At 54.2% G+C, this 27,538-nt stretch overlaps 1 protein-coding gene across 1 annotated transcript in view; it reads right to left on the minus strand.

Annotated features, from left to right (window-relative positions):
- Positions 1-27,538, minus strand: part of RGS9 (regulator of G protein signaling 9) — an 88,098-nt gene that overhangs the window by 23,994 nt on the left and 36,566 nt on the right. The window contains exons 3-11 of the mRNA XM_024760572.1: positions 26,284-26,334; positions 24,835-24,941; positions 24,588-24,639; positions 24,275-24,333; positions 23,298-23,374; positions 17,511-17,592; positions 11,268-11,339; positions 2,583-2,612; positions 1,793-1,854 (exon numbers count right to left, since the gene is read on the minus strand). Coding sequence (XP_024616340.1) covers positions 1,793-1,854; positions 2,583-2,612; positions 11,268-11,339; positions 17,511-17,592; positions 23,298-23,374; positions 24,275-24,333; positions 24,588-24,639; positions 24,835-24,941; positions 26,284-26,334 — 592 coding nt within the window. The remainder of the gene's footprint in view (positions 1-1,792; positions 1,855-2,582; positions 2,613-11,267; positions 11,340-17,510; positions 17,593-23,297; positions 23,375-24,274; positions 24,334-24,587; positions 24,640-24,834; positions 24,942-26,283; positions 26,335-27,538) is intronic.

A 27,538-nucleotide genomic window follows, 5' to 3' on the forward strand; every position in this document is an offset into this window, starting at 1 on the left:
CAACACTCAGGTTGATCGACCAGCCTTCCCTCCTTCAACTTGTTGGATTCAGTTACATACTTGTTACCGTCTTCTTAGAAAAACGCTCTAACAGCCCTCGGGATTGGCAGGTGTTAAACAAGCTCTGTTCTATTCTAGTTGTGAAATGAAACCTCACCAAGATCTGTCCTATTCTAGTTGTAAAGTGAAACGTCATCTCCCAAACCAGTTCTTTGTGACCTCCGTACGTATTTCATTAAAATACAGCCTCTTTACATTTGATCATGAGTTTTCAAAATGCAAAGCTGACTCTTTGCACGTGTTCAAACAGGTGTCTTGGCACCATCTTGGAAGCACAAGGTCGCCACAGACGCGGTGAGATTCTGTTGTGCCACCCTGGGGTCCACCCTTGGTCAAATAATGCCTGCATTTGGGAACTCAGACCCAGTATTCACAGCGGTGGTCTCACTGAGACAAACGTGGGCAAGAGCTAATCCCTCCTGGTCGGGTTAGACCTTTTGAGTCAACACGCGTCCTGGTATCTGGCAGTTTGGAAAAAACCTGGCATGCCTTCACCCTACAGGTGGGGATTGCATCCGTAGTATACACGTAAGGCACCTGCCACGAAGTCTGCCCACAGCCATGAGAGTTTGATAGAGCAGGACCATGCCCGGGAGATACACCAGAGCTCTCGGTTCACAGTTCCGTGCAGAACTCAAGCCCCTGGGCTCCACCTGCCCCGTGACCTCCCTATTCTTATCAGACCTTTACAGTGGAGCAGCTGGAGGGAAGGGGAAAAAATGCATCCACAGGTCCAAACACTATAATGATGTCCAAAGTATGGTAATAAGGCTCTGAGACAAACAAAAATTGGAAAGTGGGCCTACGAAGTATCCAGTGTAGCCTTTGAACCTCCTCTAATGGACTTTCTATTTGGTTTCATGAAACTGGGTTTCTGCAACATCAGAGCAGGTGGGTCTGGCTTTATCGCAGAACATTAGAACCCAAAGTGAGTGCCCGGTGTGCAGCCCCACCTGTGACTCGGCAGCCGCAGACAGAAGTCACTGCAAAAGGTGGGTGAGGTCAGGGCACGTATTTTCGGGCAGGTGGTAGTTTTGCAAACTACGGGTTTGGGAGGATGTCAAAAGATATTTGGAGATTTTGACAAAAGCCTAACCCTAACCGCCCTGGAAGAAAGGCACTGGACAAAACACAGTCTCTCCCACCCCGATCGGTACCTGTGGGCAGAATAAATGACTAGTCATGTCGTGTGTCCCCAGAAATCAGCCAAGTCCATTTTCAAGTGTGCAGAAAAATTGCAGAGCTAGAAAGGTGAGCCTCCAAGGAATTCCACATTTTGAAAGGGTAATTGCTTACATTTGGGGGCACTAAACCTTTTCATGTCTTCCAAATAATGCCCTCTGGGAGACTGGATCAAAGTAGCCTGAACGTTCAAGAATCAAACATAAATTTCCAGTTTCTCCCAACGGGATTTTAAATCAAACATTAACAACGGACACTTATCAGTACATTGAACACAGAATCCAGCCGGTGAACTTCTGACTCTTCCCACTTTCCCATCCACACAGACAGGCTTGTCTAGGGCCTCACCCAACCCTGATTTTGCCTAGCCCGAGGCCTGAAGACTAGCACTGAGCAAAGAACCAGGAACTAAACCCCCAAGAGACTGCTTTTGTCCCCGTGAGTCCTTCAGGCTCTTACGTCAACCTATGACTTGTCAAGTTCGCCTTGAAGCAGTTCCCCTCCTAACTATTGTGCAAACCTCACCAAGACCAACAAAGCAGGGACGTACCCGCCAAGGGACACGGAAGACTTCACCGTGGACCTCATTAAGGCCTGTCGGTAATACATGATCTGGAAGAGAAACAGTCGTTAGATGTCCAACTGCCCCACGGGGGTGTCGCCAATGCCGACACATACGTATGGCTCCAAACCAGGAGCCATGTCCCCATCAAAGCACCCCATTCCGTTCCCTCAAGCCGGCCACCCCAGGACCAGCAGGGCTCAGGTCTGCAGCAGATGGGTGGCCCCCAACTCCAAATAAGGAGCCTCCTTCACTCATCTCATTGTGTGTTAGTCTTGGAAAAGGCACCAACTGGGGAAAAAAAAGTTCTAAGGTGCGTTAAAGTGAGACATGGGATAGACACAGAAGCTTAGCTTTTCCCCCAAATGCCTCTGACTCACAGAAGCAGATCTAACTAACCTCACGGCCAGCACTTCCCAGGGCTCTCTGTCTTGCACCCCGGATACAAGATTTGCCAACACAGGTCGCTTGTCACCCTGGACAGATGCTGAGCGGCCCTGTAACTGTAGCAGCAGGGACCAGGGTGGATGCATCCGCTCCACGCCCCCCAGTTCTGTGCCTTCGGAGGGCATTTCGCACCCTGAGCCTCAGCGTCAGCCCCAGCCAGATCTTACATGAGATGCTTTGGCTTCTGTGCCGTCCGTTAATTGGGAAACAGCTGTTTGAACGTTACACGTGGTTTTCATTTCATCACTGAGGGCAGAGCATGAAGCCAAAGTACATATGATTTGTAAGAGGATTAAAAATCAGATTCCCTTGAAACTGGGAGACTAATTACCTCTTTTCTGACAGAAACCACCGTTTGTTTCTGTAAAACAAAGAAGCAAAAACCATTAAACAGATGTCATGAAATCATTACAGTCCAATTACCCATTTGAAAAACAAAAACCCTTCCCCAAGAGAAAACTGCCCATCTCTTTTGGCTTAAAGGATAGAATTTCCCCATCACCAGCCCTTCCACCCTATTCTACACAACTTCTAGAGAATAAGACCGGCTAAGAAGGGGATGCTTTACCACTGTAACTTTATCCTACTCTCCGAAAAGCCAAGATGAATTCAAGACTAAGCTCGGGATTGCTCCCAACCCAGTGTAGCGCCTACAGAACGTCTGAAATGGAACGGGGGGCGGGGGGGAGAAACTAGCGACTTGACCAATACCAGATGTTGCGGGGGGAAAGCCACGCTGTCAAAAACAAAGCACACAATTAAAAGAGTCAAGAGAAGCCTCCACTGCAAGCTGAGTCCAAGAGCTGAGCTGTAACATGGAAGAGCTCACACCGGGCCCTATCCTCTCTGCAGCCGCTGAAGCAAGTTCACGTCCCCTCTCTGGAATTTTTGAGTCATAGCCGAGGAAGGATGGCTCCGAGAGGGGTGCCATGTTTAGGGTCTTGGAAGCTCCTGGAAACCATTCAGACCTGTCTCCTACTAAACTCTCCTACCATCTGACATGCTTCCCTGGTACCACTTGTCTGCCCCATGCAAATCTTGGAGGCTGGGCATGGTGGGTGATGCCAATTCAGCTTTCCTAGGTCTGGTCCAGGGGCTGCCTGGTGCTGACTCTTACACTTCAAGCTGAGCATCTAATTGCTGGCTGCTAAAACCCACGCTGCTGAGTGCAGCCAGGTTTGCGCTTGAAATAGAGTCAGAAGTCCAAGGAGGACACGATCTCCCTTAGCCAGTTAGTAAAATAAGTACTGGACCAGAGCCCATTAACGAGGAACGAAGGAAGGTCTGATCTGGAACGTCATACGCAAGTCTCTCCTTTCTAATCCACGCTGGGTTTCATTTTGCATCGTTAGATTGTTTTTATGTGCTTGCTTTTCGCAGGAAATCCTTCTTCCTGGGTGGGGTAGGGAGAGTTAACTCAGAAAGGTAATGCTCAGGTAGGCCTCTCTAATCTGCCACCCCTTCCCAAACTTCCTTCTTCATAGCGCTGATCCCAAGTATAAGTAGATATTTGTTTGTGTGACTCTTTGTTTAATCTATGTATCACCCATTAAGCACCATTAAGAGCAGGAAGACCATGTTTATCTTCCTGAGCATAATGTATGGTACAGAGTAGATGCTCATTAAATGCCAAACAAATGATGACTGCAGTGTGCTTGGAGGCCTAGAAAAATGGAGATGTATTTTAAGGTTAACAGAATATTTTTCCACTTAAAAAACTGAGAACACTCCCCAAATATTTTGGCAATCACACTGATTATCTGTTCCAATTCTCTAACAGCCCTAACATAGGGCTGTTTTAGAAGACACATGTTTCAGGTAGAAAAGAACCCTGGGGTCAGAGTAGGGAAGCTGGACTTTTGTGTAACAATAACCACCAAGCAATAGTATAAAGCAGTTTACACCTCTCCGAGCCCTTACAGAGTTTGAGGGAGCAAGGTTTTATTTTTCTGATTTTCAGCTGAGGAAACCAAGGCCCTGACATCTCCTGGTCAGTAACTGGCTGAGGCAGGATTCAAACCCAGATCTGCCCTTTGCAAAGCTGAGGAGTGATCCAGGAAAGACAGAAAATGATCTGCTCTCTTCACCAATGCCTTCCTCCTTGCCCTGAAGCTGAGGGTGCCGCCGAATGAAATGTCTTCTCTGTCCGGCCATTTAGTTTAAAATTAAAACAAAAAAGAGTGCTAGGGGCCCCAATCACAAGAGGACGCACACACACAGAAGACACTAGTAATTAACACTAGTGATGGTAAAACACACTCCCAGCTAGAAGGGAACTAAGATCTGGGGACCTAAAGCGCAGCACGGTGACTATAATTAACGATACTTGTGAGTTGGCCAGAAAGTAGAGCTTAACTGTTATCACCACAAAAATCGCAGTTACGTCAAGGGATGGGGGTGTTACCTCACCTTATTGGCGGTAATCATCCTGCAATATCTACATGCATCCAATCACACACTGTACACCTGAAACCTACATATGTTATGCGCCAATGATACTTCCATGAAGCTGGAGTCCGGAAGCACGAGCGCTGGTACTATAGAGCAGGCACCACCATAAACACCCTCCTTTGAAGCGCCCAGGCCCCAGGATGAGCCGTCCTGTGGGTCACTGGCCTCTGGCCTCGGGGACCCTGCGTGGACGAACACAGACAAGACAGGCAGACTCTCAGCCTGTCCGATGGTCTCCGGGCTCCCCGGGGAGCTGTCCTTGCAAACCGGTCACCAGCACACCCATTTCTAGTCTACTTAGCGTGATCTGACTTTGGCTTAATACCTTTATTTCTGGGGTCATTATCTCAAGCTTCAGGGTTTAAAATTTTTTATATTTTAATTCCCTTCTTGACTTTGCTGTCCTTTTAGGGCTCTGTGTCGAAGGTGTGGTTTGCTGTGGGTTTTCTGGGTCCCCAAATTACCAGCTATCTCCTGGGAATCAGACTGCAGTGGATTTGATTGAGTCTAAGAGTTTGCCCACCTCCACCCTGGATTTTCCATGTGGATTTCAGCATTTCTAAAAACAGCCGTCCAGGGACTTCCCTGGTAGTGTGGTGGTTAAGACTCCACACTCCCCATGAAGGGGGCCTGGGTTCGATCCCTGGTCAGGGAACTAGATCCCACACGCATGCCTCAACTAAGAGTTCGCATGCTACAACTAAGGAGCCCGCGAGCCATGACTAAGGAGCCCACCTGCTGCAACTAAAGACCCAGTGCAACCAAATAAATAAATAAATACTAAAAAAAAGAAAAAAGCTGTACATAGGGTCTGACTCCTGTGGATTGACATATAGGGTATCTCTGTGCTTTTAAGAGTGCATGTGTTAAAAAAATAAAAAAATAAAATAAAATAAAATAAAATAAAAAAAAAGAGAGAGTGCATGTGTATCTGGGAAGTGAGGGAGAGGGTTCGGGACTTTTCTGAAAGACGGAGAGAGAATTTGATGGGGTGGGAGTCCTTGTAAGAAAGAGTATAGACTTTGGGGTCAGAAAGGTCAAAATCCCTGTTCTGTCACTAATCGACTTTGGATGACTTATTTGTCATCTCAAAGCCTCTGTTTTCTCATTCGTAAAAGGGAAGAGAAAAGGGGGGATTAAATGACAGAATCCTTAAGTGACTGGCATAAGGCGGGACTCGACGTACCCTGGCTACCGATCAGGGTTCAGATACTGAGAAGATTCGGGGTATGCATTAGCCCCAGTTACGGGATAAAATACAGGATGCCCAGGCAATACTGGGGACATATTCATGCCAACAAGTTATTCGCTGCTTACGTGAAATTTAAACTGAACTGGGCATCCTGTATCTTCCTTGCTAAACCTCACAACCTACTTTCAATATGATTATTACCTAGCCAAAGGCCATAAGAAACATTGAAGTGCAGTTATTAAAAAATACACGGGCTTCCCTGATGGCGCAGTGGTTGAGAGTCCGCCTGCCGATGCAGGGGACGCGGGTTCGTGCCCCGGTCTGGGAAGATCCCACATGCCGCGGAGCGGCTGGGCCCGTGAGCCGTGGCCGCTGAGCCTGTGCATCAGGAGCCTGTGCTCCGCAATGGGAGGGGCCACAACAGTGAGAGGCCGGCGTACCGCAAAAAAAAAAAAAAAATACACACACACACTTCTAAGCGATTCAAAGAAAGCCACCTCATGGTAAAAGAAGAAATAAACATTTGTCGCACCATGGAAGGCACGCACAACCCCGGCTTTCTTGGCAGCTGGTCCACCTGGGATGAACTCACTTCTTTATCCTTCATCCCAGTGACACGTGTCGCTACAACAGGAACACTCGCCTAAGGGACTGTCAAATACTCTGCATTCTTGGGGTACTGACTTCGGACTTTTCACTCGCAGAGTTGCCCAAATAGGGACGCATCCAGATCTTGTTTACACAGCTCTTGCCAGCCCTGAAACCCAGATGCAGGCTGCAGACGACTGTCACAGGGCAGGAGGGCTCAAGGCCGTGCCCTGGGAGACCCTGGGGTGACAGTGGACAGAGGCGGCACGGGAGCCCCAGACAGGGGTCAGGCAGTCAGGCGGGAATCTGTGCAAACAGGGCTGAGAGCCCAGCAAGCCATGGAGTGAAACGCAAGGCGGGGAGAACCACAGGGAACCGGGGAACACAGGCCTGGAGAGCAGAGAACGGGTCAAAGGCCAGAAACCAGGAAATCCGGGAACGGAGGCCGTTAACGCAAAGCAGACACAGGAAAGAGATGGGGGCAGCCGGCCGGCCAAGGAGCCGAGAATCCGAGGCTGTGAGCCTCTGAACGAGGTCTGTCCTGCCATGTCCTTCCCGATCAGGCCCGGGGGGAATGACCACACAGCTTCTAGGGCCCAAGGCAAGATGAAAGCGCCCAGCCCCTGGTCCGAAAAAGCAGTAAGAATTCTAAGCCAGCAGAACATCAAAGCAGGTGCGGGGCTGCTGAGCGTGGAGCTGGGGGCCCAAGCACAGGCCGTCTGCTCCTGAAAGGGGCCCTGGGTGCAGGACCGAAGGGTGCGGTCGGGGAGCAGAGGTGGTACCCGGAGGATCGAAACGTCCCCCTGGCTGGCTCAGCCTGGGCAAACGGCTCAATCTGTCTGTTTCCGTTTTGTCCTCTGAAAAAGGGAACTTATATGAGCCTCACTTCCCAAGCTGCTGGGAGAAGGTAATAAAATCCAGCAAAGCTTCTAGAAGCTGCGTGATGGACATCAGGGCCCGTCAGCAGGACACGGAGTGGGCTCAGGGGCCAAACCCCAGCTTCACAGTCTCTGAGACGTGTGACTCGGATGCGTTGCCTGGTCCCTCGGCCTGTCTCAACTGTGGAGCAGAGATGCTAAAGCTTCTGCCTCATGAGCTGCTGAATCTGCACAGAGCCCCGACCGGGGGTGAGGCGGCTGGCCCCGTGGCCGGCACACAGGGAGCTGTGGGCAAGCCTCAGCCCTCCCCCTGCTACCACCGGTCACGCAGGAGCCCCAGGAAGACAGCCGTTTCCCCAGCTGGGGGAATACGTGGCGGGAGGGGTTATTGCTCACGGAGGGCTCCGGGCGGGGGCTGTGCCATGCACAGTACTTAATACTGGGCAGCCACACTTCTGTCCTTCGCCCAAAGGCCGGTGTGGCCGCCAGTGCAAACAGTGCTGCTCTCAGCAGCCGCTGGAGGCACCAGGCAGGGGTGTGGACACTGGTGTGTGCCTGCCTCCCCCCCAGCCCCCAGCCAGGGCAGAAGGATGAGAAGAGACAAGGACAAGAAGGAAACTGGCGAGGGACAGCCCCCAGGCAGGGTCGAGGGCCGCCAGACCCCATCAACGCTCGAGGGACAGCCCGCAAGCAGGGTCGAGGGCCTCCAGACCCCATCAACGCTCTCTGGCAGCAGGGAGACAGTTGTAATGACAGTGAAAGCTGCAGGGTACACGTCGGATCCCGTTCTAGACCCTTCACATAAATGACCTGGCTGAGGCCCCTGAAGAAGGAACTACTCTTATTCCCATTTTATAGATGAGGAAACTGAGACCTTGAGCTCAAGAGCTTGTCCAAGGTCACAGCTCCAGGGGGTGGCGGAGCTGTAGTCACTCTGGTGTCAGAGCTCCCTCGAGCACAAGGCACTGGCCCTCGTCACAAAACGACCCTGGTGACCCTGTCGGGGTCGGGGAGGGAGGGCCGGCCCCAGGCACTGCTGCCCACAGCAGGCTGGGGCCCGGCCACCACTCAGCCCCTCCCTGCAGGGCCAAATCCTCTGAGATAACGGGAAGGTGGCCCCCCACCTCCAGGCATCAGGACTGAGAGAGGACACGCTCCCTATGTGTCACCCTGGCTCTGGCGGGCTCCTCCCAGGGCTGGGTACCCCAGCGGCCAGCGGCCATCAGCCTGAGGAAGTGGGTCACCCAGGATCGTGGACACCTGCCAACCCCACAGCCTCCTTCCTGTGCTCGATGGTGTTTATGGCTCTTGGATCATTTGCCCCTGTTTAAGGAAAAAAGAGATCTTTTCAAGAATTTACAAATTCTCGGAAATGGGTCATCCCTTCAAACCGGCACCGAGAGATCTTCTCTGAACGAGGCAGCAGTCCGACACCTCTGCACCCCCAAGGCCTCCTGGACACACACCCCGTCCTCTGGACCCTCTCCTCTCAGGCCAGATAAACAGGGGACACTGGGTCCCACTGTGGGGAAGGTCACACAGGAAAAGCCCAGCCCCTAACAGCTGGCTGTGACCCGCACTGGCCGAGGGGAGGACGCAGGGGCCCCGTGCGCACGAGGATTACGGTTCTTTGTTCTTCTTAATGCACCAGGGCAGCCAGAGCGCAGACAGGAGAAAGAGAGCTGGTGGGAGAGAGACACAGAAGGCAGAGAGTAAACGGCAGTGACAGCGCCCCGGCCACACAGCGCCACGGCCGCAGCCTCACCCCCCGCCCCTGCGCGGGCTCCGGGCTGAGAGCATCTCGGCCCCGAGCCTGCCCGCCAGGGAGCCTGGATACACTTCCTCAGTGGAGGGGCCTGGCCGCCCTCCTGGGAAAGCACCCCAGATGGTGCCCGAGAGGAAGCAGCTCACTCAGCGTCTGTGCTGTCCTGCCAGGGCTGAAGCTAGAGATCCCGCCCCATGCACACGTGCACAGGCGCACACAGACACACGCGTACGACACACAGACGCGCACACACACACATGCATACAACGCACATACACACACACGCATGTACACAGACGCATACACATACATACATACACAGACGCACACACACACGTACACAGACGACAGACGCGCACAGACACACACACGTACACAGACGCATACACATATACATCCGTACACACACAGACACGCACACACAGACACACAGACACACACAGACACATACACACACAGACACACACAGAGACACACACACACATACATACATACACACACAAATGCACACACACATATACATACACACACGAATACACATACACAGAGACACATACAAACACGTACACAGACACATACATATACACACATACGCACGCACACACATAGACAGACACACACACATATACACACAGATACACATACACACACACACAGAGCAGCGCCTGGTCCGAGCGAGCGATGGGCCTTCCCCCTCCGCCACACCACAGAGGTTTCCACAGCTGCCTGATTCATAATAACTGCAAATCTTCCAGCCGGGTTCAGTATTTTCCTTGATGACTCTGTTTCCTTGGTAACCGAGCCTGACAAGGCCCTGGCAATGATCTGTTATCTGACGAGAGGAACGTAGGAAAGGCCGCTGAAGGCTGACAGTGCCAAGCGTGCATCAAAGGAAGGGTGACTCTGAATTACAGATGAGGGTCCCAGCAACGGCCCCGGGGGATGCCCTCTGGGGACGTGACGTCCCCTCCAGGTGGACTCCAGCCGAAACCGGGGCCTCCGGCCCACACACTGGGGGGGTTCCTAAAGCCATCCTGAGTTCCAGGTCCCGGTGGGCAGCACACACGAGTCAGAGCCTCCTGGCCAGCTTTGGCCTGCGCCCTCCTCTTGCCCCTCGACGTCCTTCCTCCTCCTTTCCGGGCTCACCCGCCCGGCTCCCGCCCAGGGCTTTAGGCACTGGCTCACGGATGACACACTAGGCTAACAAGGCCCCTGACCCCTTGCTGCCCAAAGACAACGGTAGACAGAAAGCAAGGAAACCACCTACCACCAGTTTACGTGGGCTTAGGCTGGTATACTGGCATCTGTGGTTCTCAGCCCCGCCGGGGGGCACCGGACAAAGTCTGGAGACAATTTTGATAGTTGGGACTGAGGGGCAGGCAGGGAAAGGCTCGGAGCTACTGGCATCCAGGGGGTTCAGGCCAGGGAGCTGCTGAACAGTCCACAATGCACAGGACAGCCCCCAGAGCACGGTCTGGCCCCAAGTAACGGTGCTATGGTCGGGAAACCCTAACCGGGATGCCCACTCTTTCAGCAGCTTCTGCACCATCTTTCTTTAAATAAAAACCCATCTTAGGAAATCAGCCATCCATCATCAATGGTGGCCTACTGGGGGGAAAGGGTCCTTTTAAAATAAAAAGCACAGGAGAATCTTTGCAAAGATCCCACCCAACGAGATGCAAAAGAAAGTGGGACAGTCCAGGTCCTGTCACACGGATTAAGGTTTAAACCCAAAGTTGATTCAAGGGTTGTGAGCCTGGGGCCTATAGACTTCGGGGCGGGGGAGGGGGGACTGGCAGAAATTGTGTTTGAAATGCCTGTCTGCACACCCCTGGGTGAAATGGGCTCATAACTTCCATCAGGTTTTCAAAGGGGGAAGTGACTCAGAAAAGTCTGAAAACCAGCCATCTAGATCCCATTGGCTCTGACCTGCACGCTGCCGACTCCGGTCTCTCTTGACTAGAAGCCCTGCCGTGGCCTCCCTGCTCTGATACCACACAGCCCATAGGCCTCCCCTCTTTGGCAGTCTCCAAGGGGAGGTACCAGTGCCCCACAGACACAAACAGACAACAGACATGTGGACACCTTCCCAGCCTGAGACCCTGACCTAGGCCCCGCCCAGCATATGCAGCAGAGACCTACCTGTTTTACCTGAACTTCACTTGGATCGGTCACTCGGTCCAGGCCATAGTCCAGCACGTCATTCATTCCCGGCTGAGTGGGGAAACAAAAAGAAAAATGACATAAGAACCGCTGCTGGGAGAGTCTCCGGTTTCTGATTAACTCTGGACCTTGGTCAAGCTGCCAACCGTGAGGCGAAGCTGAGGGGCATGGCCCAGCCTGTGGGGGGCTACAGGGGTGCGCACGGTTCTCCAGGCGAGCTGGTGAGTTTCATGGGGCTACTGCACCACCACAGCACTCCCAGAACCTAAAACAGAGGGATGGAGAGAGGGATGGAGGGAGGGAGCGTGGGTAGGTGGACGGATGGATGGATGGATAAGTGATGGATGGATGGATAGATGGATGGATGGATGGATGGATGGATGGATAAGTGATGGATGGATGGAGGGTGGGTAGGTGGACGGATGGATGGATGGATAAGTGATGGACGGATGGATGGATGGATGGAGGGTGGGTAGGTGGACAGATGGATGGATGGATGGATGGATGGATGGATGAGGGGTGGGTAGGTGGACAGATGGATGGATGGATATGTGATGGATGGATGGATGGATGGATGGATGAGGGGTGGGTAGGTGGACAGATGGATGGATGGATATGTGATGGATGGATGGATGGATGGATAGGCACCCAAAGGATAGGTGGATGGATGAATGAGAGGGTGGGTGCACAGATGGATAAACAACCTGCAAACTCAATCAGAGTTCACTGGGATTGGCACGTGGGACTCCTGACTCCCTTCCCGCTCTACAGTTCATTGTGTTGGAGAGTCCAGGCTTCCGTCAGGCACCCAGAGGTTCCAATCCCGGTTCTGCCACTTCCCAGCTGTGAGGAAGGTCTTGGAAACTACTTCTCCCCTCTGCCCTTCCCACCCCTGGGAACTGCAGACGATCCCTCCTGCCTGTCAGGTTCCTGTGAGGGTTTAGCACACGATGGAGTATGAAGCTGTCAGCAGAGCGTCACTGTTACCGAGCAAAGGCTGTGTGCATCGTAAGGGCGCGTGTGTGAACACCTGGCCCAAAGCTGGCCTCAGTGTCTGCCTGTCTCCATCAGGCCTCCCCAGCCAGCCCTGCTCGGTCTCTCAGCCCCTCGAGGCCAGCGATTCGAGTCTTCCACCTCCTCTGTTTGGTGCGGGCACCCGTCTGGTACAAAGAAATCCCCCCAGGGTGACGGAAGACAGACATCACACACACACACACACTCGCATACTCCCACACTACTCACATGTACACACTCACTCTCACACTCGAGGACTCGCTCACGTGCGCACACCCCCGCCCACTCACAGCTCACTCTTTCGCACTCTCACAGGTATGCACTCACACCCGAACGCAGCCACACGTGCTCACATCTGCGGCTCACACACGCACGTACCGGCACAGCCACACGCACACACGCACACGCACACACACACGCTGCCCCCCAGCAGGCCCTCCAGCCTCAGGGGCTTCCGTGCAGTCGTCTGCTCGTGTCTTGGACCCCTTCTCCGACTCTGGGCTCTGAACTTGATCCACTCTGACGTGAGTTCAGCTGCTCCACGGTGCACCTGTGTACCCGGCGCAGGACCCTGAGCTGGAGCCGCCCGCGGGCCTTGTTCTGCGGCCGGTCCCCGCCGGCCCTCCCCACCCCTCAGCTGCTCCCATCGAGCTGCGGTCCCGCCCCGGGGCCCTGCCTTCAGAACTCTCCACGGGGCTGCCTTTCTCCTGCTGCTGTTTTGGGAGGCTCCCAGGCTGCATTCGCTCACGCACTCATTCATTCGTTCACTCCTTCCCTTATCCACTCACTCATTCACTCATGTACTCACTCATTCATCATTCACTCATTCATTCATGCATGCATTCTTTCACCCACTCACTCACTCATTCACTCACGCACTCACTCATTCACCAGGTAGCATGGGGGTCTCTGTTCTCCACGACAGTCACCAGAGCCACCGCTGACACAGTTTCTGGGATGCAAGAGGCAGCTGGAACGCAGATACCGCAGAGCTGACCGTCAGCGCACAGGACGCAAGGGCCACGGTGGCCTGGCGGTGGGCTGTCAGCAGACAGGGAGCCGTGCAGCCGCGTGCAGCCCGGGCCAAGTGCAGGAAGCCCCGCCTGCCCAGAGACGCCAAGCCCACCACCAGCCCCTCCAGCCGGAGGAAGTATGAGCGCCAAGGCATGGTGCCCGACAACATCCCTGACGCAAAAGCCGAAGAGACAGTTTGCTAACGGCTCCTTAACTCAGGTTAGGAAAGGACCCTCGTACCCCCAAGGGCTGCCCACGAGGAGGGGACAGTCCCAGAGCCGGCATCCGGAGCAGGGCCGGGGTGGGCGCTGGTGCCACGTCCCGGTGACACGTGGCTGCACCGCATCCCTCCCGTCCCTTGTCTTGTTCTCTCCTCTTCTCACCATTGCTCTCTCCCCTGACGTACAGTTTGGACCTTTTTGGTGCGCGGCACAGAAAACAAAGAACAAATAAAACACCAGATGGTTTTAAAAACCAAACAAAACAGGGGACAGAGAGAGAGATGAGGTTGACGCAGGGAGACACAGAATTCGAGGGAAGGGCTGGGGGAGCCTGATCTTGGCGTGAACGTTACTTCCGCGGACAGCTGGCCCCAGACCCCTGGTCTGAAGCAGGACCCCGGCCCTCACAGCTGTCCCCGCAGCCGTGCAGGGCACATTCATCTGTGTGTTCCAGTCTCAGCCCCTCCACCAGACTGTAAGCTCCCTGAGGGCCACGTCTGTCTCGGTTCCCAGTGGAGAGACCCCCTTTGCCTCCTAGGCCCCTGGCACAGGGTGGAAACTCACAGAACAGATGTTTGGGGCTTTTTTTCTTAATCTGGATCAGAGTCGATGGACTCTCCCATCCTGTTTTAATGGTAAAATGTTGTATGTCAGACCCCTTTCCTAGGTTCATAAATGGCCTTTGAAAATACTATTTTCATAGTGTCACAGTGTTCGGTCATGGAGCTATAACTTAATTTACTTTGCCCTCTCTGGACATTCAGTCCACCCTCAGCAGGAAGTGGAGGACAGACATCCTCTCGGGTGAGTGTCTGCACTTGTGGTTGAAACAAAGGCCGTTTATCTCGACGCTCAGACCAGCAACCGCCTGCCTTAGAGCACATGTGCCACAGGCCGCCTCTGTCCCCAGACCACATCCTCCTTGTACCCATGGTCCATGTGTCAGCGGCCTGTATCCTGGGGAGACACGGATGCCACAGATGGCACAGCAACAATGCACGGGAGGCCCCGAGATGACTTTTCTAAAGGAACCGTTTCTCCTTCTGTCCGTTTACACAATGAACCTTCGTTTGCATCGTGCCCAGATCTGTACCCTGTTCCGCTGGGGAAAAGTGTGAGAGGAACATGGCTCTCCAGTGTCAGCAGTTTGCACTTGGAGCTGCCTGAGCTGAGAGAGGGCCACCCGTGGGCGCACCTCCCATGGCAGCATGTCAGACAGAGGTGTGCTCACGTCCCGGCGCTGCCCAGGCCGCCGCGGCCTCCTGAGGCTCGATCTCCCCACCTGAACGACGGGGCAATGACACCCCTATGGCACAGCATTTCCGTCAGGTCCCTGGGATCGGCCAGGCCCGGGGCTTAACCCAGGCGCGTGGCAGGTGCTCAGCGGCCTTCGGCTGTTACATCACGCCCGGCGCCCGGCTCCCCGGCTGGTGCAGACTCAGGGCCCCGGGAAGGTTTCGCAAATCCAGGGACAGACAAATGAACGGGGATGAACGTGCTCAGGAAGTACGGCAGTTGGCTACAGTCACCCCACCCAGCCAAATGCTTTGTATGCCCGGCTGGCTCCTTCCCACCCAGTTGACAGTGTGTCTGGGGCCCCTGGGGACGGTCTGACGGCTGCTGCGTTGTCGGTCAGATTGCTCAGTTTCCAGCCGAGACAGACTTCAAACTGGATGCTCTTCAAACGGGACGCATCCGTCTTCCTGACGCTCTTGGGCCACTGAGAGGCTGAAGGCTTTACGAAAGTCAGGGAGAGAAGGAGCCCGGGCCACCCGGCCCCGGCCCCGACTCCTGGTCCAGTTTTGGGCGAGGGGATCGGCAGTGAGAGGGCCGGGGCGGGGAGAGAGGTTTTGTGTCCGGGGAGCTTCATGTCTGCTCCAAGCACAGCAGGCTTCCTTCTGCTCATGGCCCCCCAGTGCCGCCAGTGAGGGACAAGCACCTCTGAACCCAGCACCACGTGCACGAGAGTGGCAGCAAACCATGTGATGCTCTAGTGACCAAGGAGGTGACAAAAGGCCTTGAACGCACAACAGCATCACGTGACACTGTCACCGGGGGCAAAGGAGCGTGGAGACCGGGAGGGAAGGCTCTGCAGTCTGTGGGTCCAGGTCCCCCGATGCTCGCTCACTGGCTGTCACTGGCAAGTCAGCAGCAGCCCTGGGCCTCTGCTTCCTCACCAGCAAAACGGGACTAATCACGTAGCCTCTCAGGTAGGGCCGCAGAGATGGAACGAGAAAGCACGTGCAGAACGATGCTTGGCGCACAGCCCGGGGCACTGCAGGTTCTCCACTCAGGTCTGCGGTGACGGTGACCGTGACAGCGCAGGTGATGGAGGTGGAGGAAGTGGGGACCGTGAGGGAGGTGGTGGTAGAAGCCACTGTCAGGGACACACTGTTGAACGTCTGTGCTTCTGTATCACACAGGGAAGAGCCACTCGGCCACCTGCCCGGCGTCGGGGCCGAGAGCTGCCCCAGGAGGCCTGGGAACAACGTGGAGAAGCTGCTTCTCGTCGTGTCCCGGTAGACCTCCTGGCTGCAGGGACAGAGGGGAGGAGAGGGTCCCAGGGCAGCTCGCGTGCACAGTCAGACGCTGTCACCTGGCAGGGGATGCAGGCACACGGGCGTCCCGCAGCACGGAGTCTCCACACGGGATACAGAGGCCGTTTTCCACCCTGCAAGGAGCAGGACCGCCTCGGTCACGGGTGCCACGGGGCACCAGCGCCTCTTACCACCTGAGAGGCTTATCCACCATTCGCCATTCTCCTCACCAAGGGTCCCCCCCGGCTTCAGGATCAGATGACAATATGGGCTGAGCACGGCCTGCCTCCCTCTCACACAAAGATCTCACTCCTGCGCTACCCGCGGGACGGCGGGTGTGGGCTCTGACCTCCAGGACCCTGTGCTCGGTCAAGCAGCCTTCCGCTCAGGCCCCCGGGGACCTGGGCCGGGCATCGGCCAAGTGGTCTAACTGGAGGAGGTGCCCTGAAACAGCAAAACCAAACACGCCTCAACCCCGGCAACAAGGCATCGGAACCAAAGTCCTCGCAGCTGGAACACCTTACGGGCTGCCTGTCTTGGATGCAGAAAGAAAAGTAGCAAAACGGCCCAAGTCTGATGGGCTCCAAGTTCAAAACTCCAGAAGCTTTGGCCCCGTGAGGACGCAGTTCACTCTCCGGTTCTGAGAACTTGGTTCCCGGTCAGGCAAGAAAACTAAAGGAGGAAGACGAGGAACGTGTGTTCCAAATGCTCCACTTCGCAGAATTCCTTCCGCTTCTCCCACCTCCAGTGCCCGGCAGGCAGCACACGGGGCTGACGCGGGAGGGAACCGAGGCGGCAGAGGCGCCCGCGGTGGGTGGCAGTTACAGCCTGCTTCTCCGCGCTGGGCATGCGACTTCCCTCCCAGGTAACGAGCTGCTACAAGTCGCATCTCGTATGTCCAGCTTGTGCCTCTAGGCCACCTAACGTCCCAAAGCCAGAGACGCCACGTGTTCTAAGCCATGAGGCTGAGCACACATTTACCCCCGGCCCCCATCTCTGCCGGGGACCGGATCCAGAGAGGAAAAGGACAGCAGCAAGAGACACACGGCACGGCCGTGGCGAGGCCGGCTTCCTGTTCCCTACACGTGTGATTTTTCCGGCCGTGGAGCCTGTGTCCTACCTTTTCCTTCTTACATTCCTCTTCTAAGGCATCGAGTCCTAGCCCTCACACGAGGCAGACTCATTCAGGTCCCTCCGCTATGGAAATGCACCCAGTCCTAACAGCAACGGATGGGCCACGGGCGGACTCCATCCAGACGGTGAATTTCCTCTTGCAGCCAGAGGCCGTGGATGTTACTCAACAGCGAGCAACAGCTCCTGCAGATTCAATTCTAGCTCCAGGCAGAGATGAGCCACAAAAGGGGGATGGGGAGCAAGGTTGGGAGTGGTCGGGCTCAGGAAGAGACGGGTGAAACCAGGGGGGATGTGGCACTCACGGGGCATCGGTGCACCAGCCAGTACGCCTTCTCCTGGTGATCCAGCGCGTACCTGTCCGCTTTATTCCTTTCCTTTTCAGCCCTGAAAAGCCAAAACCCACGTTAAAGGCCAGTAAGGTTTTGCGTCTGTTGCTCACGGATGGACCCCCTTCCTGCCGAACCCCATTCCGGACCACTCTCCCAATCTGCCCAAGTAATCTGTGCTTTTGCCATAATGAGAATAATGAAAATAGCGAACATTAATATCATCCTTATGTGCTAAATACCCTGCAACATACTTTTATACATATTAACCCGAACCCTCCCAGTGAGCAATTCTCAATTTGCAGTTCAGGGGCTGAAGCAAAGAGAGGTTGAATGTCCCACTGAGGGTCGTGCTGTCACCAGGGGGCAGAGGTGGGACCCGAACCAGGGATCTGGTCCCGGAGTCCAGCTCCCCCCGAGAGCACCAGCGTGTCATGCGATCGTGCCACCATGACCAGCCCGAGGATCAGACCGTCTCCCCCAGCGTCTCCACTGGAGTGAGCGTGGGTGACATTCTCGGCCCACCTGGCTTCCGGATGTTTCCCTGCTCTGATAAACAACATAATCAACAGCGGAGTCAGGAGGCAACGGCAATGCCACAGCCTGGGATGGGGAAAATGCGGGCCCCGGGGAGTTCTGGTTTCTCTCTAGCCGTCAGTGCCACTCTGTCACTTCAAAGAGTTCGCAGCAAGTCAGGGTTTCTCTGAGCCCAGCTGATTTCTGTGAAAGGTTATTCAGTCTCCCTCTTTCCCATTACAGGCAGGAAATGACAGGGGTGAGGGAGTGTTCATTATCATACCCCGTCCGGCGCCATTGCCACGGCGACGTGCGCTCCGCTCAGCGATGCCTGTTTGCCCAGGCAAGGCAGGATGACGCACACGCCCTCCTCGAGACAGAGCCGGCGGATTTACGTGCCAGCTCGTGTATTGTGAATAACATAATATCCAGAGAGCCAGGTGGGTGGAGAGTGCCCTTCCAGGGGGGTGTTTGGCAACATCCTCTGGAAATTAACTATAAACACTGTCACTCCAACTTCCCCCTTGCCAACTGAAATGGATTTTCTACCGGGTTAACTACCCCGTGTCCTCAGGAAGATGGGCCGCAGGTGGCCTGAGGCACTGTGGACTTTCCATAATGCTGGACCACCTTGGCAATAGAGTCGATCGCTAATTTACTGCAATGCCCTTTCTGGCTTTGCTCTTGTGTGACAGAGGTTACCGGAGGAGAGTGGTGATGAATGGCGTTCAAGAGAACCAGTAAACGAAGAATTATCTTAGTTTGTCATGTTGTGATCTTTATAGCGAACCAAATAGACTGTAATGGACTGAACGTTTGCATCCCCCCAAAACTCACACGTTGAAGCCCTAACTCCCAGTGCGACAGTATCTGGAGATGGGGCCTTTAAGAAGGAATTAGGGTTTAGAAGTAATTAGATGAGGTCCTGAGAGTGGGGCACGTATGACAGGATTAGTGCCCTGGTAATAGGAGATAACAGAAGAGTCTCTCTGTCCATCTCTCTCCCCCATGTGAGAGCACAACAAAAAGGCAGCTGTCTGCAAGCTGACATGAGAGCCTTCATCAGAAACCAAACCCTGCCACAACCTTGACCTTGAACTTCCCCCGCTCCAGACCTCTGAGAAAATACATGTCTGTTGTTTAAGACACCCAGTCTATGATGCTCTGATACGGCAGCCTGAGCAGACTGACACACAGACATACATCCTGCCCTTCCCTGAGTACCTTTAGGTCTAAACATTCCACAAGTAGTCAAGAAGTAAATATAAAATTACAAATTGTGTCGTGAGCTCTGAGGACACATTCAGTGTACCATAGTGCAGAATCAGGGATGGCCAGTGTGGTACTTTTTAAATAGTATGTCTACAGTCCTGTGACCCTCCTTCCACTGCCAGGTGGGTCTATGTCTTCCCCCACTGAGACCAGGTGGGGTTTGTGGCTGTGTTGACCAACTGAGTATATCACAAATGGCACTGTGTGATTTCTGAGGTTGGGCTATCGAAGGTGGGGCAGCTGCCACCCTCCTCAGTGAAGTATTTGCCCTTGGGGCTTCCAACCACCTGTAGGCAGTGTCATATGCCTGGTGCTGTGAGGAAGCCCAGGGCAGACCTTCCAGCCCTCTGGCTGCAAGCACTTGAGAGGCTCTGATCCACAACTGCCCAGCCCAGCCGTCCCAAACTCCAGACCCACAGAACCCTTGAGAGATAATAAAATACTGTTGCCACTCTGAGCCATGGAGTTTCAGGATGATTGTATGCAGAATAACAGCTAATCAGAAGAGCTTATTTAATTGGGATTGATATACACACACTTCCGTATGTAAACTAGCTAACTAATAAAGCCCTACTGTACAGCACAGGGAACTCTGCTCAGTTCTCCGTAATGACCTAGATGGGAAAAGAACCTAAAAAAGATTGTATATATGTCTATGTCTAACTGATTCACTTTGCTATACACCTGAAACTAGCAAAACACTGTAAACCAACTATACCGCAATAAAAATTAAACAAAAAAAAAAGAAAGAAAAGCTTCTTTGAGCACATGACATTTGAACTGAGGGTTCTCTCGCGAAAGGGTGGGACCGGATCCTGTTTGTGTTTCAAAACTGGGGGCATATGGGAGCAGGGGATGCTGCCGTGGCCCAGCTGACAGTGAGGTTGGCTCCAGGGTGATGGAAGCAGACAGAAGTGGACAGGTGTGGCAGAAGGGATTCTGCCAGCAGTACCAGCGGGACTGGATGACTGAACACAGGACATGGGTCGGGGAGAGGTGAATGGGGGTTCGTTGTACTCATACGCGTAACGCTGAAGGGAGAGAAGGCTTGGGGAGCGAGGGGAAAACATTCAAGTATGGACAAAGTTAGGCTGAGGTGTGATGTCAACGTGAGATGTTGAGTTTCTAGCTGAGATGCTGAGTCTGGGATTCAGGAGAGAGGTCTGTGCGCAGAGACTCGGGGGAACAAAATGGGTGCCTCGTGAGCCAGACTACACGGCCACCTGATTTTGTGGTGAGATCCTGTACTTGTATTAGTTAGGCTTCTCCAGAGAAACAGAAGCAGTAGGAGGATAAATAGAGAGAGACAGAGACAGAATTTATCTATTTCAAGGAATTCGCTCACACGATTGGGGAGGTTAGCAAGTCCAAATTCTGCAGGACACGCCAGCAGGCTGGAGGACTAGGGAAGAGCTGGTGCGGCAGCTCAAGTCCAAGCCCGTCTAGAGGCAGAATTGCTTCTTCCTCTGGGAACCTCAGTCTCGTAACGCTTTCAACTGTTTGGATGAGGCCCACCCACACTGGGGGGAGTCATCCGCTTTACTTAAAGTCTATTGATTCAATACTAATCTCACCTAAAAAACACCTTCACAGTGACATCTGAGATGGGTACTGGACCAACTCTCTAGGCACCGTGGCCCAGCCAAGCGGACACATAAGATTAACCATCACAGATCCTAAACCTGAAATCTGAGGCAGCCTTTGAGGGAAGCAACAGAATCAGTGGGGAAAAGCCAGCATCCCAGGAAGACAGTGGCTTTCAGGAAGTGCTCATCCCAAGGCGTCTAGACGCGAATGGCCAAGGGGCTGCCCCATGATGTGGGCAGCTCAGAGCTTTACCCAGGCTGAGGCCAAGGCCCGAGTGGTGGGGCTTGCGGGGGCCACTGGGGGTACCTCTGTGCTGCAAGGCAGCTCGGGGGTCCAGAGTCCTCTGGGTCACGGGCTCATCCTGTTTGGAGCAGAGGAGGCAGAGGAAGCTGCAGAGGGGTCAGGGGCGGGGCGGGGGCACGTCCCAGTCAGCTCTGTGTCCCTGGGGCCCGGCCCAGTGCTGGAACCCAGCAGGCACTAAAAACCGCCCACTGAGTGGAAGTAACACTAGGGCAGGCTGGACCACGACCTCACCAAGTGACCTTGGCCAAGTATTCTGACCCCTCTAAGCCTCCGCTTCCCCAGTTGCAGATGTGAGAGGCGACAAGAATTACTGCTCCCGGCATTTCCTCTCCCCGGCGTGGGATGAGACAGTGCACGGAACCCACCCAGTGGAGCCTCACACACAAGTGCACGTGACAAAAGGTTAGCAAACTGCCCCCCGCCCCCGCTCTGTCTGAAAAACACCCAGGCAGAGGCACCTTCACGGTGAAAGGGCAGAGCCAGCTCTCCCCATAATGCACCTCTTCATGAATTCAGGCCTGAGAACAAATCCCCCCCCCCCCCCCCCCCCATCCTGTCTGCCCGGACGGCACTCCCGTGTAACGGCGCTCACTGCTTGGTATGGCTAATTTTATGGGCCCAGGGGTGCCCAGGTGATTGGTCAGCATTATTCTGGGGGTGCCTGTGAGGATGTCCTCGGATGGGGGTGCTTTCAGTTGAAGACCTGAATAGAACAAAAAGGTTGACCCTCCTGCAAATAAGGGGAAGTGCCCTCTGCCTGGTGGCCTCGAGCTGGGACATTGGTCTCTTCCTGCCCTCAGGCTCCAGCTGAAACACCAGCTCTCCTGGGGGTCCAGCTGGCCGACTGCAGGTGCTGGGACGGCTCAGCCTCCATAACTGTGTGACCTAATTCCTTGTAACAAATCTCAATCTCTCTACTCTCTCTCCCCACTCCTTCCCCTCCCCCACCTCCTCTCTAGCTAGATCAATACACAGAGATTCTGTTTCTCTGGAGAACCGTGACTCACCCACCACTACTCTTCTTCCAGGGCTGCTTCAGGAGGACAGGGTCTCCACCATCCAGCCCAACCATGTGCCAGCCACTCTAGACCTCCTGGGGTCTGGACCTGCCGGGGTGAGTGAGGCCGGGCCGGCCAGACTCACTGTTCTGGTGATCACTGGTACTGGTCCCCAGATATTCCTGACTCTCCTGCATCTCAGACACACAGGAGGACTGCACACCCCGTGCACCCTCCTTTGAAGCAGGCATAACCACATGAGCTGCCTTGGCTAGTGAATTGTGAGCAGAAGTGACGTGAGCCCTGGAGTGGCTGCAAGCATGTCAGGGCCCCAGCTGACCCACGGTGGACACGTGACACGAGCAAGAAATGAGCCTTGTGGTTTCATGCCTCTGATTGCTGGGTGACGTTTGTTACGCCAGCCTAACCTCGTCCTGACCGATACACGCTCCCCAACATGTACAGCTGGCCCTTACAGACAAGGCAGGGCCCCCAGGGGGAACTTCAGGTCCAGTTTTGAACCGGTAAATGAGGGCGAGCGGTGAGTGGGCTCTAACAGGTGACTCTGATGACAGCTCTCCCATGTTTAAGATCCTTCCATGGCTCCCCACAGCCCTGAGCACAAAACCTTCTCCCGATCCGCTCCTGCTAACACATCCAGCCTCACTTCCGCCAGTTTGGGGCTTTGCACTCTCTGTGCCAGCTCCAAGGGACGGCATCAGGCGGGCACTGCCATGCCCCCAGACTCTGGTTGTCTGCTTAGAGCAGCGTCCCTCTCACCTCTCCTCTTCTCTCCTCTCCATCCACCACCACCATCCCTCACCTGGATACACCCTCTGCAGCCTCCAGGTTCAATGCTGTTTCTGCAGCTCCTTCTCCAAACCCCGACGTGGGGCTCTCGACTCACTGAGGCATCATGGCCTGTCTGCTTGCCTGCCGGGCTCCCTAGACAACGCCTCTACCTTCCCTATGCCTCACCCACTGTTTAACACATACACACTCAATAAAAGTTTATTTTATTAAAAAGAAACAAAGAAGGAAGTGGGGAGGAGAGACAACCAGGGGACCAACAAGATCTTTGACTCACCGGTACTGCTCTTTGGCCTGCATGATGACAAAGTCCCACTTGTAGTTAATTTTTTTGTTCAAGAAATTATAATTTTCCTAGAGGAGGAAAACAAAATGAGAACACTGAGCCCCACAACCTATGCTGTGTGCAGAGGGCAGGAAGCCTTAAGTCAACAACGAGACCCAGCCAGACGGTCTCCCAGCCCAGCTGTGCAAAGGCAGTCATTCAAAGGGTAGCACCGAATTCTCCACAAGCCTTCACAACAGAAGCCACAAGTTGGCTTGGTTTTTTTTTTTTAATAAGTGTATCCCAAATCTGATAAGGAAGAGGGGGTAGTGTGCAGGAGAATACGGGAACTTAATATTCAACCAGAGCACAACAAATCCACAAAGCTAAGCCCTAACGTTGCTGTGATGCTGGCTTTCTGCAAACATGTTTGTAAAAGGCAAAAAAACAGCAAGATCGTTGCTCTCTGCCCAGAAGTCTAGCCTTGTGAGGGTTAGGGCGTGCTCCTTGAGAAGTATGACTCATCCTGCCTAAAACAAAAGTCTGCACTCGTGTCTCCCCATCTCAAACTCAAGTTCAGATGTGTCCATCCCGTAATATGCAGTATCACACATATTAATGAAGTCCTATTATTTTGGGACAGCAAAAGGAAAGTGGTAGCTACTGTGTGCCCAGTAGTTACTGAGGCAAGGGCTTAAGTTACAGCAGGAGAAGCTGAACCTCAACATGGAGGAGAATTCACTTCAGCCGGCTGCTTCTAAATATAGAGATGAATGAGGGATGGAGGGATGAGGGATGGAGGGATGAATGAGGGATGGATGGATGGATGAGGGACGGAGGGATGGATGAGGGATGGATGGATGAGGGATGGAGGGATGGAGGGATGATGAGGGTACATATGAATCGATTGATGGGGGTAACAGGGGAAAATAGCTCAAGACTATATTCCACTCAATTATAAGAACCTATACTTGACAGCATCTCTATACCTTTTCATATTCTTCTAAAATCCCTTTCTTCTTGATATTTCTCTTGGCCAGATAGATGGCTGGAAAAGAAAACAATGACATTTCCCATCATCCTCATATTTCAAAACCCCTCTATGCGTGAGACTGTCGTGCTCAGCTTAGTGAAGAGAACACTCAGCTGACCCAGTCCCTCCCCTGGGAATCACTCCCAATACAGATGAGAACTGACATAAAGGTCGTGATGACAGCAAGACAAGTGTCACCAAAATGCAGCAAGTAAATAAGCGGCATGGTAAGCCCTCCCCAGGGCATAGGAGGAGGGGCGGAGCTTTACCATAGTCTGTGTCTTCAGCGGGCCACTGCTGGGTGGGCCAGAAATACGGTGTCTACAAGAGAAACCAGGAAACCAGGCTTACACGCTGGGCTGTGAACCCCCGGCGCCCAGCCCTCTAGCTTAAAACATAAAGCTGCCTTAGCCCCCCCACGGTTTCTAAAGATCTGTGAGGATGTGAAGCCAACCAATTATCTTTTCAGATGACACTAACCCCCTGTTAACACCGAAGGTCAAGGCCAAGGCCCACCTGAAATCGATAGAGGCTGTTGTCAGGCTTGAGAACGAGGTTCTTGGGGTCTTGCAGGGGGTAGATGTAGCCGTACTTGACAATAAAGTTGCCCAAGTTCTGTGCCTCTGGGGAGAAGCGGTTGAGACAAGGCAGTTAAGAGCAGGGGCCAAGGGCAGAATCTCACGGCCCCGCCCCCGCAGAGCACCCCAAACTCAGGTCAGGTACCCCCATCCTAACAGCACTTCAGCCGAGAAGTGGGGACAGTGGTTCCTGAACTTAGTTGCAGACAGGTATCAACTGGGTAGCCAAGGCTAAAAGGAGGGTCCCCCTGCCCAACCCCCGAATGACAACTCAGTAAGTCTGAAGGGCAGTCAGTGACCCCACTGTTGACGGTGCCACAGGTCATCCACTGCAGGTGTTTGGGGTGACAGGCGGGGAAATACTGGAGGAGCATCGCTGGGCCCTTAGGGTCTGGAGAAGTCCAGAGGAGCAGGGAGAGAACGTCTCTGCTCGACCAACAGACATCTCTTCATCCCGAGAGGGGCAGAAAGGTGAGGCTGTGTTTATGGTCAACTTCTACCCCAAGCTCAGCTCTGCCTGCACCCTGGGTCCAGATCCCAGGCTCCTCCCCACGTCCCTTCAACTCCCACCCGCCTCCAGTCTGCTCAGAAACACAGTCTTGGTTCTAGATTTGCATCGATTAAAGGATAACTGTCCTGGTTCATTCTCAGAGGCACCAGTGAGAGCAGGTGTCTTTCTACCATAGAGAATCCCAGCCCTCCCATCCTGCAGGCCCAATGACCCAACCCACATCCTATCCCACAGCTCAGCCTCCCAGGAGCGGGGAGGCTTCCTCCCCACCCTCCCTCCTCATATCTCCCTCCCTCTATCAGAGACCAGACCCTCGTTGTACCAACAGTCTTTTCGCTAGCGGCAAGTCAGGTCCCCGAGGCTTTCTGCTCCAATCCATCCTTCAGACTGCTGCCTAACATCCCAGCTTAAACCTGATTACTGTACACACCGCCACGCTGCAAAACCCTCCATGGGTTACACTGCCTCTCTCCCAGATAAAATTTGGAATCCAAGAATGTACCAGGTGCACCCCACCCGTCCACTGCCCTCCACACCCAGCTGAAGTCACTACTCCCCATTTCCCCTGTTACCACTCCATTCCTCATTCATTCCATGTTTACGTCTTTGCTAATTTCCCCGCTGGGAAGACAGACCCTCTGAGCTTCCCTCCAGGATTCACGGGCATCGCTTGTTTCGGGACCAAGGGCACCTATGCATCACCCCCTCCAGGAAGTCTTTCTTGATTACCCATGAAGTTCTCATCTCTCCAATTAAAATGTCAATTTCTCAGAGATGCGGGCTGAGCCCCCCGTTTAGCTTCTACCCTCCAGAGATGCCCCCAGGGTGACGCGCATACAGCAGCCCTTGGTCTCGGAGGAAAAGACGAGCTCTCACCCAGACTGGAGACCCACAGCCGCTGGGTGATCCACTGGAGAACATCACTCCCTGCAAAGCAGAAGCATTTGGCCACCGTCAGAGCCTCCCCGACCTCCACGCCCCCCTCCACGCGGTCGCCCAGCCGGCCTCCTCCCTGTTCAGCCGTGATCTCGTCCTTCTTCTGCTCAAAAGCTTCAGGGATGCCCCGCCCCACTCCCCCCAGCAAAGTTCAGTCCGAACCCTGCAGCCCATAACTCAGGGCCGTCCATGCTCCGCCTCTGGCCAGGTTTCCAGCCTAACGTCCCCTACACCCTTCAGGCTTCACCTCTCTTGTGATACTTATTCTCTTTCCTTACGATAATTGGTGCCTGGACGTCATTCACCGAGTAGGAAGTAAACAGACTAAGACTTAACAATGAAAAAAAACAAAACAGACCCAAAGCAAGCTGTCCGTGGAACTCTGGATGGAGCCCGGACCCAGGGGAGTAAATCAGAGCCAGGGACGGGAGGGGAAAGGGGTGCGCCAAGGGCAGGGCTGGTTCTCCCACACCCCCAAGTTCCCAGGCAGAACTCTGAGAGAGCTTAGAGAATTCTAAAGCGAAACCTGGCTTTCCAGGTCGTTGTAAAGACGATTTTGTCGAAGCGGTTAAGATGAGTCGCTTTTTAAGGAACACTTTGTGGGGTGATGTACCACTTCAGACCGTGGAATGCGGGCTCCGTGCGCCCTCTCGCCCTGGGCACTGCGAGGCCGAGGGGCTGGCCTGGGAGCAACGCAGACTGCAGGCCGGCGTGGAAGAAACCAGGGGAGGCACACGGGGACAAGAGCAGGAGGGAACGTGCACCCCTCTGCCCCCAGCAAGTGTTCAGATTGATCTAAGGGCCAAGGCAAGCCGGGTCCCACCAAGTCCACAGCTGATGCAGGACCCCAGGGAAGCTGTGGCCTCCCACTCAGCCTGGGCCCTCTGGCCCCATCGGCAGAACACACTCCTCGCAGGAGGCGGGCGGGATCATCTCAGGAGAAAGATGCACCCCAACTCCGACGTCATCTTGCAAATGCCAACAACCATATTTTCCAGCCACCCCGGACTGCTTTCCAGAGGCTGAGCTGGGTCCCCTGCCTGCGTGGAAACCAGCCCACAAAACACACCAAGGAGGAGGGTCAGCGTCTGAAACCCCGCTGCCTGTGTCCTTGTAGCTGGACTGTCGCAAAGGACACTTCCTCGCTTGCTTGGGGGTGGCCAAGGGGCGTTTCTTCTGACACCCGCGGGGGGGG

This window comes from Neophocaena asiaeorientalis, unplaced genomic scaffold (assembly GCF_003031525.2).
Source record: "Neophocaena asiaeorientalis asiaeorientalis breed wild unplaced genomic scaffold, Neophocaena_asiaeorientalis_V1.1 scaffold30, whole genome shotgun sequence".
Lineage (NCBI taxonomy): Eukaryota > Metazoa > Chordata > Mammalia > Artiodactyla > Phocoenidae > Neophocaena > Neophocaena asiaeorientalis.